Raw genomic sequence first — 20,260 nt, 5'->3', positions numbered from 1 at the left:
CAAAAAACATGCACCAAGTTGTTTCTTTCAGCCAATGTGTGTGTGTGTGTGTGTGTGTGTGTGAGAGAGAGAGAGAGAAAGAGAGAGAAAGAGAGAGGGAGGGAGGGAGGGAGGTTGGTTGATTCAGTGTCCATCAGTGAACATCTGATCCTGGTCATCGTTTCCTCCAGCATTTAAGAGCATCAGTCATCTGCACTGTTAATTTCTGCGTCTGAAGGGTCTGTAGATTTTCTTATATCTTTTATCTGTGTGCATCTTATTTCTTCCTCAAAGAGATTGTATGTCACCCTCATGTCAGTATGATCTTTAGGTAACTGTCTCAGTAAATGCTGTCTGTAGGCCCTATGAGAAATATTTAGAATTGTAGTCTAAGCAAAATTCTGAACTTGAGTCCTACTTTTGCAAAAGTTTTGGCTGCTCTTCTTTCACATCCTGGCTACAGGATCAGAGTTCTGGGCTTCACTTTCTTGAGTGCATGCTAACTGTGCGGGTACAAAAATTATTTAAGTGTAATTACAAGGACTCTTTCTGTACCTACCCAGCTACCAGCATTTACTGTGCATAAGACACTGAACTAGTTTTCCCTGGGCATGAAAGACTGAGTAAGCTATTCAAGATCTGTTGGGAGTTTATTCTCTGATAGAGGCAATATGTAGATGAAAATAATGACAACACAGAACAATGTTAAATGTACACTGTAAGGCCTTACTCCTCAAAGTGTGGTCTGGGACTGGCATTACCTGGGGGTTGTTGGAAATGCAGAATCTCAGGCTTTGCTGCAGAGCTTCTGAACCAGAATCTGTACTTTGCCGAGATCTCAGCCAATATGTTTGCATACTCAAGTCTGAAGAGCACGGGTAGAAGGCTTTAGGGAATGCAGATGTTACTTCCAGCTGGGGACACAGGATTTCATGGAGGAAGGAGCCTTGAAGGAGAGAAAGGATTTTGATGGTGGAGCTGGTGATTAGGAGGAGGCTATCCTGGGCAAAGGTAGGAAGGAGGAAAGACGGCGTTTTGAGTTGTCGGATTTCTAAGGGTACAGCGTTAGTGCAGGAGTAAGCCATATGGGAACCAGGGGTACTTCGGATCAGAATGCCAGACAGGGTTTAGAGTTTTTAAGATATGCGTTGGTGATCAAAGGAATATTTTCATATATGCGAGTGACACAGACAGTCTCAGAGGTGGAAAGGAGCTTCCTGGTCCTTTTGTCTTATTACCTAATAGGATCAGAGCTGTGCTTTAGGAAGAGAAATCTAATGTACCCATGGGAGATGGTTCGCTGACTGGACTTGGAGATTAAGGAAATAGCATGGTGGCAGTGTGAGTGAAATGAAGGCTGGAGAGGTTGCAGGGGTAGAATCAAGGGGAGGCAGTGTTTGGTACACAGGCAAGAAGAGAAAGTAACAGGGACAATGATTGCACTACTAATGACAGTGGTGGCAACGGGAGAAGGAGTAGCGGTTTTTTCGGAAGGGGAGATGATGTTTGGTTTCTGGACATGCTGGTTGAGATGCTAACGGGATACAAGCTAGGAGACTTGTGCACCCCTTATTCAGAAAGGGGTATTTGGAACTCGTGAGAGAAGTCAGGGATGGAAGTGAAGGTTTGGGACTTCTCTGCAGCAAGCCATGGTTAAGCTGGGGTTGTGGCTAAGACCTCCAAGGCAAGACCACCTAACGAGAGGAGGGACATAGAACCTCAGTAGAGTCCCGTTTCCTGAACACTTGGTTTCTTATCTCACTGTGTGGAAATGCGCTTTGAGGGCCACTTTCCTGCTTTCTTGACTATGATACTATGGCTGTTGAAAGAGAGGCCTTACTTATAGACATTAGAGTGTTTCTCAAAGGCTTAGGAAATAATTTCCAAAATATAGCTGGTACCCACGAGGGCACAGAGTTTGTAAGTCAGCCGTAGTTTTACTGCATTGAACAGGCCCTAGCTAAAAAAGCCAGAACAAAAACTTTCTCTCCAATTTGAATGTATCTACTGTATTTAAAATTTTCTTTCATTGTCTGTGTAGAAGTTTCTCTCCCTAATATTTTATTATGGTGATTTTCAAACATACAGTACGGTTGAAAGACTTTTTAGTACTTCATACCTGTCACCTAGATTCTACCGTTAATATTTGATTATAATTACTGTAACATACACTTCTCCCTTTACCCATCCTATGAAGAGATTTTTGTAAGAACATAGTGTGATTGTAATATAAAATTTATGTACTGCTTTTTCAGGAAATATTCAAAAGATTTTCTCAAGTTATTACAAAGTTATAAACATTGTTTAAAATTACTTCAAAATATTTCATCAAATATTTCATCTAATGTATTTCATCATACTAGAGGTGACTTAATGATCCTGTATCTTATTAAATAAAAAAAATGATCCTGCATCTTAGGTTTTTTTTAAAATAAAAATGTTCTCCTAAATTCTTTTCTGTTTTTAAGATTTAAAAAAAAAAGTGTAGATTCTCTTGTGGGAAGGAAAGAAGACACTATGTTGAAGTGATATCTGCACCCCTGTGTTCATAGCAGCATATTCACAATAGCCTAAGAAAATAGACTTAGGAAATAACCTAAGTATCTACTGGCAGATGAATGAATACAGAAGTTGAGATATATATACAATGGAATATTATTCAGCCATAAAAAGGAAATCCTGCCATTTGTGACAACATGGATGAGACTTGAGGGCATTATGCTGAGTGAAATAAGTCCGAGAAAGACAAATACGGTATGATCTCACTTATATGTGGAATCTAAGAATAGAACACCAAAAAACCAAACTCATAGAAAAAGATCAGATTTGTGGTTACCAGAAGTAGGGGGTGAGAGGGAGGGGAATTGGATTAGGGTGGTCAAAAGATACAAACTTTCAGTTATAAGATAAATAAGTACTAGGGATGTAATGTACACATGATGACTCTAGCTAACACTGCCATATGGTGTATATGAAAGTTAAGAGTAAATTCTAAGAGCTCATTACAAGGAAAAAAAAAATTTTTTTTGGTGTCTATGTGAATGATGTATGTTCACTAAACTTATTGTGGTAATCATTTCATGATGTATATAAGTCAAATCATTATGCTGTGTACCTTAAACCTATGCAGTGATGTATATCAATTTTATCTTAATAAAGCTGGGAGAAAAAAATGTATAGATTCACAGAAGTGGAAATATTAGTAGATCAAAGGATGTGAACATTTTTAAAGATTGGTACTTGTTGCCAAATTGTTTTTCAAAAGCCAAATTTACAAAGTCCACACCAGTATATTTGAGTGTTTGCTTCACTATATCCTGGCCAGCCTTGGCATATCATTAAAAAAAAAAAAAAAAAAAAAAAAATATATATATATATATATATATATATATATATATATATATATATATAAAAGTTTTAGTAAACTTGGCAGGCCCTTGGGCTGGAGAAGAAGGTCCAGCTGCAGCTCAGCTGGACCCTCCTCCCTTTTGAAGTGTTTGCTTCTAGGTTAATGGTAAATCGAGACGCTTTTGGGTCATGGCTGAAGCCTGGGGCAACGTGGGAGACAGGGAGATGATAATGAAGAGATTCAATTTTCCTCACTTTTTACTGCTTAAAATATTTTTTTTAGGCAATCTCTAACTTAGAGAAAAGTTATACAGTACAAAATATTTTTCTCTTGAACCATTTGAGAATAAATTAATGATATACAATTGTCCCCAAATACTTTAGTGCGTATTTCCTATAAACAAAGGTATTCTCTTGTGTAACCCTAATATAACCATCCAAATCATGAAATCAACATTGATACATTACTAACATCTAATCATATCCTGTTTTTGTTTCACCAAGTGCCTTAATATCCATTACAGCAAAAGAGCATGGTCAAAATCGTGTGTTACTTTTACTTGTGTCAGTTTGGAGCATTTTCCACTCCTGATTTTCATGATCTTGACACTTTTGGAGGGTACAAGCCAGTTATTTCGCAGAATGTTCCTCATTTTTGGATTATTTTTTCATAATAACATTCAGGTTACACCTCTGGCAGAGATATCACAAATGTGGTGCTGTGTTGTTTTCATTACATCTTATCTGGAGGCACGGGCTTTTGATTTGTTCTGTTTATGATATTGTTTATGTTGATGACTTGTTTAGGTGGTATTTACTAAGCTTCTCCACTGTAAAGTTATTCTCTTCATAATAAGTATTTGGTGAGGAGATATTTTGAAGCTATGTAAATATCCTGTTCCTCATGAATCAACCAACCAACCTTTCATCCATCTATTTGTCAATCAACCAATCATTTCATTATGGATTCATGGTTTGCTGTTTTGTTCAATAGGATTATAATCTATGACCATCACTACTTATTCTGATGCTCAAATTGTCCCTCATTGGGTCAGTGGGCATTATTCCACTCTGACTTCTATGTCTTTTCACATGTTCCCACCATTTTTTTTTTTTTTTTGAGACTTTCTTACTTTCTGGCAGAAGTTATTCTTAGTTCATATTGTACTTTTCCTGCTCCAGCCCTGGAATCAGCCATTTCTCTGAGGAACTCTGATTCTTTTTAGTGGAAAATGATATTTGGGAACCAAGATCTGGGTGTTTTGTGTGCTCATTGCTATTGGGGTGTCACTGCTCGCAGGTCCCCACAGTGGATTGAGGAATGTGTGTATTCATGTCTTTTTATTTTATTTTATTTTATTTTATTATTTTATTATTTATTTTTGGCTGTGTTGGGTCTTCGTTTCTGCATGCGGGCTTTCTCTAGTTGCGATGAGCGGGGGCTACTCGTCATTGTGGTGTGTGGGCTTCTCATTGCGGTGGCTTCTCTTGTTGTGGAGCATGGGCTCTAGGCGCGCGGGCTTCAGTAGTTGCAGCTCAGAAGTTGCAGCTCAGTATGCGGGCTCAGTAGTTGTGGTGCACGGGCTCAGTTGCTCCGCAGCATGTGGGATCTTCCTGGACCAGTGTCCCCTGCATTGGCAGGTGGATTCTTAACCACTGTGCCACCACAGAAGCCCTGTGTTCGTGTCTTTACCTCTGTGGTTTTTAATCTCTCTTTTGAAAAAAAAAAAAAATTTCACTGATCTCTACAATTCTAATTTAGCAGCAATCATTCTAGTTTTCTCCCTTTTCCTATTTATCTTCCTCTGACAGTGACAAAACGTGGTTCCCATTATTCAGTGTATATACATGTATGTGATGCATGCCCTTGTATGTAACCAGTCTCTCATCAGTGTGGCTGCTGTCCTCTTCTCCCCCACCCCCATGCCCTCCTTACCACACCTGGACTCTCCACCCTACACCAACCTGTCCGGCCACGTGGAAGCCCTCCTCACCTTAACTAGTGCTTTGACCCCTGCCCCAGGTCACCCCATCCACATCCCACTTCTGCTCTGATTGCGGTGCCCTTCTATTGGCCACATCTCCTCCCTTCCCCCAGCCTACCTGTGTTAGTACTGAGCTGTTCGAGGTGAGGAACAGTTCTTAAATGCTCTCCAGAGCCCTAGTGGATTTTAGCTGGAAAGACCAGACCTCTCGGCTCATTCAGAGAAATCATACAACCTTTGATTTGTTTAACCTTAACTTGGGAGGGAAAAAGAGGCTGGGCTTTGGTGTTTCCCTTTTACCTGGGGGTTTTTCACCCAAGTCCCAGATCACATCCACACTGTCTCTTCCTGGTAGCTAGTGCTTATAGGGGGCTGAGAAAAAAACCAGCTGAGCCTTATGGGCTCCCAGCCAGGAGGGACAAGTCCCATGGGAATGTGTACTCCTGAAGATGCTGGTTCCCCAGACATAAAATATGGGACCCAGGCAACTTATTAGAAGAACAGAACAAGGGCACCATGAGGAGACAGATTTCCTCCCCTTCTCCCTACCTTGATTGCCCCGTTGCAAACTGTTATCCTTTGTCTTTTTTATAGTTGGGGGTGGGGGAGTGGCAGAGGGGACGGGGAAAGCTAGTGACTATGGGGAGGTGGGGAGCGGATGTACTCTGGGTCTCCCGCCAGGCTTAGCCACAGGAGCTCTTGCTCCACCCACAGGGACACCAGAGGCTCCCACCTGATGGGCTCCAAGATGGAGGAGAAGGCAGGGGTAGAAGATGCAAACCAGGGTGCCGAAGACAGATTGTTTAAAACATCTTTGCTACCTTGATGTGTAATGATAGAGAGTATCTTATTTTAATTTGTACTAGAAGTATGTATCTATGCATGTTCCTTTTATTAAAAATTTTTTTGAATGAATGTGACTTTTATTATTTAAACTCTTTAATGCTAAATACACATGCATACAGAAAAATGAACAAGTTATAAGTATACAACACAAAATTCTCACAATGTGAACACTTATTTAACCGCCACTCATGTCAAGAAATAAAACTCTGCCAGTACTCAAAAGCTCTCTTTATGCTTTCTCCCAATTATTGCCTGTTCCCTCCACTCCAAAAGTAACCGCTTTCCCAACTTAGCCAAAAGTTTGTTTTGCCAGTTTTTTTATCTTTATGTAAATGGAATAATATAGTATGATTCCTTTGTGTCTGGCTTCTTTTGCTTAATGTCACATTTGGGAGATTTGAGAATATTCTGGTATATTAGCTGTGGTTTGTTCATTTTCATTGCTGTGTATAAGTTCATTGTATGATTATACTATGTTTATTCAGTTTCCTACTGATAGATAACTGGGGTCTTCCTGGGTTCGGGCTGTTGTGAATAATACTGCCTATGAACCTTATTGCCCATGGATTTTGGTGCACATAGACATGCATTTCCTTCTAGAATATCTATGGGAATAGACTTATGCATGTTACTTTTAGAAAGTACTTTGCCTTGGTGTCATTTTTCTCAGTCTTCTGATGCTGTTTCATGTATCATTAATCTTTAAAAATTATTTTTGATAGCTACTACAATGTTTGAAGCTGGAAAGGACAAAGGTAATCCAGATGAATTTGCTGTGGCAGTTGATGAAACCCTTGGAGACTTTGCGTTCCCAGATGAATTTGTCTTTGATGTTTGGAGAGTCATTGGTGATGCCAAAGGAGGATGATTATGATGTGAAAGATCGTCTCTGGAGGAATGAACCATTGTTCCTTAAAAAAAAAAAAAAAAGTTAAAATCTTCTTTTAGACACTGTTATGGACTCTGGCTTGTTTTATATATATGAATACATTCTTTTGAAATATAATTTTGATTTCTGGGCACTTTTTAATGCAGTTGCATATGTAGTATGCTTAAGATAAATTACCTAAAACGTGATCAATTTTAATACTCATTTAAAAGCTTTTTAAAGTTAGTTTTAGAGAGTATTTCTAGATAGGTTATTTTGTTCCCCATTGACAGCCATGTTTTGTTTTCCACGTGTAAGTAGTTGATTGCAATCGCCTTGTAGTTCTTTTGAAAAATCTTAATGCAGTGAAAACAAGGATTGGAGTATAATTTGCCTCATAACATCTTCATTTTGTTATACTAGCTTGAACAGGATATGTTCATGACATGAAATACTAATTATGCCTACTAGAGGTCTAGAAACATTAAAAAAAAAAAAATCCACTGAATAAGGGGAGGAAGATTCCTATAGCCTGTTGATGTCTATGGCTTACTTACTCTCTTTGTAAAACAAGGATTGATTGACTTTTATTTTTTGCTTCTTTGTAATTGCTTCCTTGCTTCTTAAACTTGTTGAAATCTATTGTGTTGTGTATGTATCTGCACGTGTAGAAGAAGGTGAAAAAGAGGCAGATACGGTAGAAACCACTTATATTTGATTTTTCTTTTTTTAGCAGTTCTTACAACACTATTTCTTTTCCGTCCATACCTACTGTTATGTTACCCTTTATAATCATTCCAGGGAAAGTTTTTATAGTCTTTGTAGAACTTTTCTTTTGAAAGATGTTTACTCAGAAAATAACTATGTTTGAGAACATTTTTGGGGGTTAAAGAGCAACAGTTTTAAGCATCCTGAACTTAAAAGGAGATACTATCAGCAGTCGATTTCCCCCTAATGAAAATGCAGGAGGAAGGGAAAATTGAGAAAATATATTAGCTTATTATTTTAGAGCTCTAATGCACTCTCTCTGAAACCTTACATGATTGAGAAAATTGAGGGTAAATGACTGTTTTATCACTCTTACTTGACATTTTACAGATGTAAGAGAAATGGAAATGAATGGTTTCAACATAGATCGTTTAATAAGGCAGAGCATGGTGTGACCAAGCTTTCTTCTAAAGTGTTAGATGGAAAATGCTGCATGCTGCCGTGGTAATCAGAAATAATAACCTGTGAGGGGTGTATTCTAGGAAATCAGAAGTAGTTCCCTTTTCATGCTGGGTTGATGCTTAGATAACTCTTGTTTTCTGGTGCAACTTCACTTTTACTGCTTTCCACTCTCTTTTTTTCACATAAATTTAATGCTATGAATCTTGGTATTCTTTGTCTCATTAATCTGAAACCTGCACAGAAACTGTTGCAGTCATTAACATGTAACAAAAGCAGTTTATAGAATGTGGATTGTCTTATTGCCCTTGCCCATCATTTGGAAATAGCATTCAGCCCAGGCTGTAGTAATTTGTTGCTACTTGTTTAGTGAATTTCTTTCAGAGTTCCCCAAATACATACTAATTCTTAATATCACTTCTCATAGGATAGGAAAGTTATTGGATGGCTTAAGAGGCCCACAGAAATATTTCGGTTTAAGCAAAAAATAAATTTTTTGGCACTAGATGTTAGATTTGAAATGATGAGTCATTGTTTATTATTGATGGCTGTCTGATTCTCCTTTCCTTTTGGATATGGATGAACACTGACACTTGGTGCAAATTCCCTGTGATTTGTGGAATCTCATATTCACAAAGTGGTTACCATGGTCTTTCTAGAATTTTGATATGTAAGGTACCGACGGCCATGTACAGCTGCAACTGTAACTTGCTTGTTAGCATCAAATGAGCATTAAGGGTGTCAGCTGGGCACAGGTGTTTTACTACTAACAGTTTTTTTTTTTTCTTGAAATGTCTTTCTCTGTTACCTCTACTGATAAACTGATAACAAGGTCAGTTTCTTCATTTTGTTCTCTTACCTGAAAATATATCTCTTTGTGAACTTTATGCCTTTTGGTAAAACTCTCAGTGCACAAAAGGAACAGGGTTTCTTTTTAGATGTCACAGTCTACAAGTGGGAGCTACCCTTCTACTGCTGCAATGAGACGAAGTCATTTTTTTTTAACTGTGCCATTTTATTGGCACCACTAAACATTTTCAGAAGGCCTCTGTTGTTTTCTCTTGTTCTCTAAGAACTTTTTTTTCCCCAAGTGGAGGATGATTGTTTCATTCTTTTTAAGATTTTGATTATTTTATTCCTGATTTCCTTTCATGCAAAACAGCATCCTTCAGTGGCCACTAAGAGCACACTCTGTTTTCTTTGTGGAAAGAATGCAAAGGATGACTGAAGGTTGGGTTCAATGGGGTCTTGAACACAGCTTGGCTCCTAGCAGGTCTACACATTCTGATGACTACAAATGGGTACATTTTGGGTTTCTGTGATGTTTCAAAAATACAATTATATAATTATATGATGCGAAAGTCTTTAAGAATTCAACTAATAGGGCTTCCCTGGTGGTGCAGTGGTTAAGAATCCACCTGCCAATGCAGGGGACACGGGTTCGAGCCCTGGTCCAGGAAGATCCCACATGCTGTGGAGCAATTAAGCCTGCACGCCACAACTACTGAGCCTGCATGCCTAGAGCCCGTGCTCCACAAGAGAAGCCACCGCAATGGGAAGCCCACACACCGCAACAAAGAGTAGCCCCCGCTCGCTGCAACTAGAGAAAGCCCGCGCGCAGCAATGAAGACCCAACACAGCCAAAAATAAATAAATAATTAAAAAAAGAATTCAACTATAAAAGCTGTAATCAGTTAACCTCTGCTGGGGGCTGCTATAGCCAATAGTATAATGTGACAGATAATTAGCTAAATAGAGATAATTTTTCCAAATGATATTTAATTTGCAGTATTTTCCCCCATAACTTTAACAAATAGACATTTTCCAAGTAAAGTGCACTTTATTTGGGTCCATGTTGCTAGACCTCCATCAAGTCTAGAGAGCGCCTTCCTGGTTCCTTCAGTTATCATTGCCTTCCTAGCATAGTAGCAAAATGAATTTCACCTGCAAATGGTGTTTTCAAAGTAATGATTTTTCTAAATAGAGTACAGTTATCTGCCAGAGATGTAAAAGAGTGACCATATAATTACCATTTCACTCTGTGATACGTCTAAAACATATGGATACCAATAGCATGCTGTTACTCTGGAGGAGGTAATAGGTTAAGAGGACAGTTGAGTGTTTTCCTCAAGCTGTGAGTGAATAGAGAGAGATAGGAGATGCTATTCAACTCACAGTCCCACATATTAGTGCTCTGTGTAAAATGCACATTTATTATCTTCTTGACACAGTGAAAGAGATATCAGAGTAATTTATCATGGTTATAAAATGTTTCTAAGATTGTGAAGTGTACCACTGGCACAGCCTGTCCCTACCTATTACCTGAAAACCCAGTTCTAAGAAATGATTCATGGTTATTATCTGCTAGGAGGGCGAGCAAAAGTTGAGTATGACATCTTTATTTCATTGGAGGCATTACATTTCTATGAGACTTATGTATAGCCATAGATATTTTCAAGCTATAGGAAGAAAAAGAAATTAAAAAAAAATTTCTGAAAGATAGTTTTAAGTAAACGTTTTATATTTTGAACTGTTTGTGCCATGCATATAGCATTGACTATATACAGGTAAAATATTCTACTTTTTCATAAAGAAAAGTTTTTTTCTCTTATAAAAATCATAGCTTATATTTTAAAATGTATTTTTGAGATTGAATTTGGAAATTTATTAATATGTGAAATTACAAATTATATTTTGATACATTGTTTAAAAATGTAATATTTACTGTATTTCTGCTTATAATGTATACATCTTCATGTATTGATCAAAAAGTAAATTATTTGTAAAGCTATCATAACTTTATATTTCTTATATTTAAAATAGAACTCTTCAAATAAAAAATCATTTTCATGGAAAAAAAGTGATGAATGTTTTTATCGTGAAAACAATAAAAATTTGGGGTTTTAAATGTCAGACTTTTTAGTTTTGTCTAAATAAATAATGGGAGTAACACATGTGATTGTCCAGGCCTTTGTGTTTTTAACATACCTTGGTATATTTTTTTCTCAACATATTTTGTAACAAGGTATAACCTCAAGGTCTCTTAGTTTTAAAATCCCCAAATTATTTGCTTTGATTCAGTAAAAATACACGAGATAGGCACTGCTACAATACTCTAAGGCAAAACAGTCAGAAGCTGTTTCTGTTATAAGATGGAGGTTTACCCAGGGTGACACTTTCTCCTTTATTCAACCAATTTTTATGGCAGTAATTCCCAAACAATAGTGTAAGTAAAAGAAATACCAGCCCCTAGCTCTTTGGTATTATGCCTTTTGGGTTCATTATCTCCTTGATAGTTTGAAGGCCCTATCAGAGCTGTTAGAAATCCTTACAAATGTGCTAATTCCATGTACTGGTGGTGGGGCCCAGGAATCTGCATTTTGACACCTCCTCCAAATGGGTCTAAATGGAAGTGAATCAGGGACCTTTACTGTGAGCTCTTTGAAGGTGCTGGCCTAGTCTAGGGTGGAACAATAGATACACTCGAGCACTCAGCATCTATCAAGGTAAAAAGAGGCATAAAAGAGATCTCTAATGCAATCAGATAACTGCTCAAATGCATGTGATGTAGTATGCGAAAAAGCCGTAAATGACAGTAGGCATTTTGTTAAGTGGGCAATTTTCTAAACGTTACTTGGTATGGTAGAAGAATTTGTTATCTTAGAGAAATAGACTCCCCAAGTGGCACACTATGGGTTAACCCATGTGATGGTTTTGCCTCAGTTTACATGCAGTGTTTGATGCTTACTGTTGATACAAGTAAATATTGGCTATTTATATTACCCTTATTAGGTTTTTTATCCTCTTCTAGTTTTGTAGATAAAGATCCTCTGAAACAATGGCTTCTAAACATTTTCGCTTTTAGGGGAATGGAATTGACATGTGTGATAAGAAGACTGACCTCTCTCAATTAGAGTAACTTCAGTGGATGCTGTGGTTTTGATTATGGAAAAGCTAAGCTTGTAAAAATGCTGCATGAATTCTCCTTGTATAGATTTTTCTCTTATTGAGGTCCCTTTATGCAGAGGGTAGAATGCAGAACGTAATTCATGCTTCCTTATCTTATGTGTCATCTAAAAATATGTGGGAAATAATATTTATGATTAAAAAAGTTATAGATCCAATGAATTAATTTAGTTTTGAAAAATTGTTTTCTCTAGAAGTTAGAATTTCTACCCCCTTGTTCAGATAAGTTCTTGTAAAAATAATTTGATTCGTTTTATTTATTTAAAAAATTTTTATTTATATTTTTATTGCATATATATAATATACAATACTTATATATATTTATAGTGTGTATATATATATATATATATATATAAAACAAAATTTACTATTTTAACCACTTTTAAGTGTGGCATTAGATACATTCGCAATGTTGTGCAATCATTACCTCTATCTATTTCCAGAACTTTTTCATCATCCAAACAGAAGCTCTATATCCATTAAACAACAACTCCCCATTCCTCTCTCTGCCCAGCCCCTGGAAACTTCTATTCTGCTTTCTGTCTCTATGAATTTGCCTCTTCTAGGTATCTCATATAAATGGAGTTATACATACAATATTTATCCTTTTATGTCTGGATTATCTCAGGAAAATGTTTTCAAGATTCAACCATGTTGCAACACATATCAGAATTTCATCTTATTTTAACAGAAAAGTAAACAAATATAAAAATGAGATAAACCAAAGATTTTCTTCCATAAAACAAGAGGAAAACGTCCTCTTTTGCAAGGGCGCTGGAGAAAAATGAAGAAATAAAATCTTAACAAACTTAAGGAATGGAGTCAAAACCATGGGAAACTTTAGGATAACAGGATAATGGGAATGTCGTAGTCATCTTCCTGCAATGTCCTTCCCTCTTCACACTCCTTCCATTCCTGGCTCTTTCTTCTCTACCTAACCTCCATCCATGGTGTTCCTCAGGCCTCGGGCCTGGGTTCCTATCCCCTATTCTACCCTCTTCTTAGGGGACTCATCTGATCCTGTATCTTTAAACATCTTTATATTTTCAACCCCCAAATCTGTATCACCAGTTTGGGCCTCTCTTCTGAGCTCTGTACTCAGATATTCAACTGCTTCCTTGACATCTCCACTTGGTGTGTCAAAACCTTAACATGTCTAGCATGAAACATTAGATTTTTCTTAGAAGTCTTATTTTCCTCAATTTCTGTGACAGGGAGTGGCTCATAATTCACCTCACTGCTCTTTTACCTACTGTGTCTAATTCAGCAGCAAGTCCTTTTTGTTGTATTTCCTAAAATGCCTCCTGAATACATCCACTTCTTTCCAGTTTCACTGTCACCTATTTCATCCACATGTCATTTCTCCTGTGGCTGCTCCAACAGGCTCTGCGCTGCCCGGTAACAAGAGTACTCTGAAAACGTTTACTGCAGGACACGAGTGTTCAGCATCCTTTAAAATGAAAGTGTCAGCGCCTCATTTTTTCTTCTCTGGAAGGGTTTGATATTAAGCTCTCTTCTGTCTTTGAGGGAAGGGACACTACTTTTTGGATGATTCAGCTTCTACTAAAAGGCCCACAGAGTCTACTGTGAAAGAAATAGGAGGAAGGAGGCAAGACGAAGAAATCTCTTAAGTGTAGACTAAAGGCTGTGAAGGCTAAACTGTGTGTGTGTGTGTGTAGGAAGGGCAGAGAGAGAAAGAAATGTCTTTAAAGGCCCGAACAGAGGAGAGTGGTATCTTGTTTTCCTGCAGGCACATCATGGTTAGATGGAGTGTTTAGACCAACAGGAACAAAAGTCTTCAAAAGATTCCTGATCTTTCATCATGGCACAGAGGGAGTAAGACCCATAGTGAGGGGTGGTGTTTGAACACCCAAGACCTGTGAGGAAGCTTGAGTCGTTGACCAGAGAACACCAGCCTTCATAGAACCAGCTCTTCCCATCCCCTATTTGTTTCTGTCATCAATGTTTGGTGAGGATATTGTTTGTCAGCAGTCTTGCCTATTGTTGTCTAGCAGGAATGTCACCCCATCGGCTAGAACCTCTGGCTTATTCCTGTGGCTGCCCTATTCCCAGGCATTGTATTTTATTTTATTTTTTTCATTTCATTTCATTTCATTTCATGCCATACCACGTGGCATGCTGGATATTACTTCTCCAACCAGGGATCGAACCCATGCCCCCTTCAGTGGAAGCACGGAGTCTTAACCACTGGCCTGCCAGGGAAGTCCCCCCAGGCTCTTTTTTAAAAGGGACACATAAGCTTTAGAAAAGAGAGATGGTCTCTTGAACAGCTGGTGATGCGTGGGGGAATCCTTGCTTCTGCGCTTGGGAGGCTGACCTGAACTAGCATGTGACCCCTGGCTGGGACACCGGCAAATGACATGTTAATGGGGTCACATCACTCCCTTTCAAGCTCCATACGGTGGCCTCCTAAGCCCTGCCCACCCCATTGCCATACTCCCCCTAGTTCTGTGCTCTGGTTACATTAAACTTTCTTTTGACTTCCAAGCTCTTACCTTTCTCAGATCTTTTTCACTTGCTATTTTCTCTGCCTTGAACACCCTTCCTCCTATTTGCACGGCTATGTCCTTGTCATCTTTCTGTTATTTGTTTAATTGCCACTTCTTTGGAAAAGGCTTTTTTGACCTTCTCCCTCCCCTTATTCTCTGTATTCTTGATCTCAGCCCTTGTTTGTCTCCATCACAACACATCATTATTTGTGATTATTTTATTAGGTTGTTTTTATTCTATATTCCGCCCTTTAATGTCAGCTTCTTGGGGGTGGGATTGTTAACGTCTCTCTCATAGTTGTATCCCCAGCACTTATCATGGAGCCTCATATATATCAAGCATTAAAAAAGTAATTATTGATGAGGAATTTCAACAAATGTGTGTTGAGTGCCTACTGTGTGTCCAGCCGCAGGAAACGGATCACCTCACCTAATCCTCAGCAACCCCCCAAGGTAGGTAAAGATTATCCCCATTTTAAAGATGAAGAAACAGGTCTAAAGCAATTAAATAACTTGCTCTAGGACATATATTTGGTTAGTGGCAGGATTTGAACCTAGTTTTGAGTTTAAGTCCTGAGCTCTCTGTAAAATTGATCCTGTTAATACTTTACCAGAGCAATGTTCTGAGTCACTCAACTGAAGAAAGATGTAGAGGGGATCAAAACTTGGGGAACAAGGTTATAGATCCAGTTAACTGCTCTCGTCAGCCTGAGTAAGGGTGCAACTATGCAGAGGTCAGGCTAAGAAGTAGACTTAAATGGCTAAGTGACAGATTTTTAGGTTAGAAACCATACGCTGAAGGATTTTAATGGTTCTTTAGGTTAAAAATTATAATTAGTAATAAGTCTGGATTTTTTTATAGTCACTGGCATAATAATTTCTTGCTAGTTTGACTGAAAAAAAAAAAAAAAAAGATTAAGGAAAGAAAGGTCCTGACCATTTTTTGGAGAATAAAGACTGGCCTTAGAAATCCTTCAAAGCTTCTGCTAGTTAAAGTGATTTCATGGTTTAGTTGTTTTGACTTGGGCTGTGGGTATTTTGCTTCTGGAGTCATTATTGTTTATGTTTCAGTAAACTATTAAGGGGTGATTGCTGTGTTCTTCAAGCTTGTTTTTAATAGGATGAAACAAATTAAAAAAAAAAGTAGCAGCTTGTTATCAAATGCTCTGCATGCCACTTACTGTTTGAAAATGTCATTAGCATTTGAGGTTTCATGGAGCATGGAATCTTATCATTAACCGTTTTTAAGACTCTAAGATACTTCAGTTCTGAGAAATGAATTGGTAAGTTATATGGCTTCAGAAGGCTTATTTCTGGACTAAAACTCAATTTATATGCCAAAGGGGTGAGTTTATACAGATGATTATAAATTCCCTGAACATATTCCCTACTCAATTCTTTTCTATACATGAGTGGTCAATTTCAACATATTAACTTATGAGTTGATGAGTAGGGAATATCTGTGAGGCTTCCCTCAATATTAAACTGAAAGTAAGACTATTTGTAACTGTGGTGATTTAAAAAATTAAATCAATCATGTTCCTTCCAGGGGATTACATATTCATGTGTAATTTAGATATGTTTATTGAATTTTTATTGAAATGAGGTCCAAGGAAATTCTGAAGTGGGAAGGTATACTGACTGAAATAGAGACAGGTGGCATTTTCAAGAGTGATTATTCTAAAATTCCAAAGAGTATGTCTGTGGCTATCCTTTTTGATTTTCTTGATAAACATTGTTAATAACCTTGGCTTAATCTTTAAATATAAATTCATTAGCTTCCAGAAAGATTGCTCCAGGTAATCTAATGCTTATTTCACTGATAAAAACTCTCCACTATCTCCTTGTCCTATATGGCAGAATTCACTAGGCAACTTAAAAAATTTATCTTGGCTGTCCAGTATGCGGCATTGCCTGCCTTGGTTGCTACCTCGAGTCTATCTTCCTCTTATGTGAACCTGAATAGCAAATCAGGTATTTGTTATATTTTTGTTGTATCCATTCTGACTTATCCACGGTCTGATTTTTGAGCTCGTCTGTGATCCGAATAAGCATAGCCCCTTGACAGCTAAAGTGTCTTTGATAGCCAGATAGCTTCTCCTCTGACTCTTGGAGATTACATCATGCGGTTTCAGAGAGTATTCAGAGTGAATGACCAATTCTACAAAACCAACCAATGGTCCTCTAGACCCGAGAGGCAAAGAAATGACTGAGCACTGAAATGCTGCAGAGGTAATTATGGTTAATATCCTGTGAAAGTCATAGATGGCTTCATACCAAGCATAAAATTAAATAGGTACATTAAAAACTTTAAAAACCTCATTCATGCTTCAAAACTTTTAAATAAGTTTCAAGCAAACAGTTAATTGTGAATTTATTTGTTCTTTGCATGAATAAATAAAACCAGTTGAGCTTCTTTGGACTTAGTACTTAATATGTGGATGATTCACATCACTGAAAACCTTGTTTCCATTGAGATAGAATTCTGGCTAGACATTGATTCATATGTTACTGTTTCAACAGCTATCACTTGAACTAACTTTTCTTCTCTCTGATTTTTTCACATTTAAATAATTTACCAATACTTTTGAGGTAAATCAAGTCCTTTGGTCTTATCATAGGATATTTCCTTCTTACTTATTATATATTAGCTCTATTATCACCTGATATTCTTGAAAGACTCATTAACTATAGTTAAGTGACATTTGTTAGAAATAAGAGTTTTTAAAGTTGGAATTGAAATAGTTTCATATCATTATAATAATATAGAATTGCTTTCTTATCAATCATACCTGTCAATTCAGGTCCAGGGTATATATGAATGATTTCCTGCTGCTGTATGAGGTAGAGCTGCCCATGAGAGAAACAGCTGAATCACAAATCAACACCCTCAATTCAAAATGTTTTCTCTGGGCTTTATAATTGGTCATGGTATAACAGAGGCTCACAGGGAATAGCAGAGATATAAAAGCAAATGGGAAGTTGAAAGAAATCAGGGGCTTCTAGAAAATTTCCCTTTACTAGACCTACTGAAAAGCCCTGCTGCAAGCATTGATCTTATTTTAAATGTCCAAATTCTTTTTTTAAAATTTATTTTATTTATTTTATTTTTGGCTGCGTTGGGTCTTCGTTGCGGTGCGCGGGCTTCTCATTGCGGTGGCTTCTCTTGTTGCGGAGCATGGGCTCTAGGCGCGCGGGCTTCAGTAGTTGTGGCTCGCGGGCTCTAGAGCGCAGGCTCAGTAGTTGTGGCACACGGGCTTAGTTGCTCCGCGGCATGTGGGATCTTCCTGGACCAGGGATGGAACCCATGTCCCCTGCATTGGCAGGCGGATTCTTAACCACTGAGCCACCAGGGAAGTCCCCTAAATGTCCAAATTCTTCATGTTGTTTTGATAATAAGGATTTCATAATCTCTAGAGATTAGTAATTGGTTCCAGGAATAGCATGGATGCTTAATTAGGTGGTAAATGATGGGCAATAAACTATTGTTAGATTCCTTAACATAGCTGATTTGTGGCTTATTTTTGCATCACTGTTTGTTTTCTGTGTTCACAGTGTTTTATTAGGTATGGCATGTTCCTCCTTGTTGGAACCAAATATCCCAACCAAATGCTGGACTTGAATTTCAGTAGCCTGTGAGAGACCATGTCTCCTGTTTGACGGTCACAGGAGTCAGCATCCTGTGCCTCATTTTCTGGGATCAGGAGGATTATGGCTCATCTCCTTGAGGGCATAAACAATCTCCATTTTGAGCATCAGTCTCAATTGTTCCGGAGGGAATATGCCTCTCCTGATTGATGATCTGGGACCTCATTGTCCCTGGGACCCTCTAAGCTGAATTTTCTGTAAATCCTCCTATTAGGATTCAGTTATAGAGAACAGACTCTGATGTATCTGCTTTAAGCAGAAAGGGATTATTATAGATTATTAAACAGGCCCCAGAATTGTTAGAAGGATTGGAGAGAAGACTCTGAGCTGAGTAGGCAGACACCAGGATAAATTCCCAAAGCCTTGCTGCCCAGTTGGTTTGCTAAAGGAGCTGCTGCCATGGTCAGAAAGCTGTTTCTGATAAAATAGTACCAACTCTGGGGCCATACCACTTCTGCTGTATCTGCATCGGCACAAATGATGCCACATGCCTTGCCTCTCTCACAATTAACTTGCTTCTGAATTCAAGTCTTAAGTGCATGTGATTGGCAGAACTTAAATCATATCCAGAACCCGTAGCCTCTAGGGAACTTGGGGAAAATAAAAGCTTTTTGGCTAATGCAGTATCAGAAGGATAACACAAGGTTATTGGAATAGATGTGGAGCACGCCAATCCAAAATATTTGCCACCACCAATAAACTATTTAAGTCAGGTCAACCCAACCTACTTCCCTAATAGGTAAAAATCTGTCCAGCCTTTTTTGGCATGATGCATAGTAAGCAGATAGCCAGAATGTATTTACATAGCTTGGTAAACTGTTTTTCCTTTATCTATGCTTCCATGCTTCTGCTTTTAAATAAAATCAGTAGTTTAGTGAATAAGAAATAGTTAACATCTTTTGTAGAGGTTTACATGAAAGTTTGTGAAATATTGGACACAGGATAAAAGAGTACCATTCAAGCACATTCCATTGCCTTAAGACAAAATCATCTACATTAGAGGGTTTATTCTTGAAGATATGAAGCAAAAGTGAGCTTCATAGATTAATTGTTGAGGTGTGTGGTAGAAGGCAGCTTACTGGTATACTCCTTTTTTCTGCATTTCTCTTTGGTGATATGGGACATATCAGGGCTGTTTTTAGTTTGGGACTCAGTGAGTGGGCAGCCATCCACTGTGTTTTTGTTTCAATTGTATTTTACTTGTTGGGTGACTGAAATGTTCCAATTTTCTTTAAAAAAAATCCTTTGTTCCTATATAAAAGGTGGACTTTTATTAGGCTTACTTCATTATTATAGAGGATCTCAGTGCAAAGGATATAGACAAATCATATTAAGGAACTAATAGGCTCCTAATTCATCTAAATGAGCAAATGGCTTTCTTGCCTCCCTGTTGTTCATGCTAAAGCATCTTCTCAATGAATTACATATTTACTTTCCAAATTGGATTTTACAAGCAATGCTAAATGCTAGTGATATTTTCCTTTATTTGTGCTAAGAACGGATCTAAGTGTATACTTATTCTCTTTTAATTATTTTAGTCACTGACTCTTGGTTAGTATAATTCCATCCCTGATTGCTTGATTGTTGAGGTACTAGTTCAGCCATTCTCATAATAGGTATTTTGACTTTTTTTTTTTTTAAATAAATTTTTTTATTTATTTATTTTTTATTTTTGGCTGTGTTGGGTCTTCATTTCTGTGCGAGGGCTTTCTCTAGTTGCGGCGAGTGGGGGCCACTCTTCATCGCGGTGCGCGGGCCTCTCACTATCGCGGCCTCTCTTGTTGCGGAGCACAGGCTCCAGACGCGCAGGCTCAGTAGTTGTGGCTCAAGGGCCCAGTTGCTCTGCAGCATGTGGGATCTTCCCAGACCAGGGCTTGAACCCGTGTCCCCTGCATTGGCAGGCAGATTCTCAACCACTGCGCCACCAGGGAAGCCCGGTATTT

The 20,260-nt window shown here is 38.1% G+C and overlaps 1 protein-coding gene across 1 annotated transcript in view; it reads left to right on the top strand.

Annotated features, from left to right (window-relative positions):
* GIPC2 (GIPC PDZ domain containing family member 2) overlaps positions 1 to 10,755 on the top strand; it is a 92,051-nt gene extending 81,296 nt beyond the window's left edge. Inside the window, exon 6 of the mRNA XM_061183976.1 lies at positions 6,881 to 10,755. Within this exon, the coding sequence (XP_061039959.1) occupies positions 6,881 to 7,026 (146 nt within the window). The 3' untranslated portion in view covers positions 7,027 to 10,755. The remainder of the gene's footprint in view (positions 1 to 6,880) is intronic.
* The last annotated feature ends 9,505 nt before the right edge of the window (positions 10,756 to 20,260 follow it).

This window comes from Eubalaena glacialis, chromosome 3, assembly GCF_028564815.1.
Source record: "Eubalaena glacialis isolate mEubGla1 chromosome 3, mEubGla1.1.hap2.+ XY, whole genome shotgun sequence".
In the NCBI taxonomy this organism is placed as follows: Eukaryota; Metazoa; Chordata; class Mammalia; order Artiodactyla; family Balaenidae; genus Eubalaena; species Eubalaena glacialis.
The sequence above is the reverse complement of the archived record's forward strand: the minus strand, read 5'-3'. Positions and strand labels throughout refer to the sequence as shown.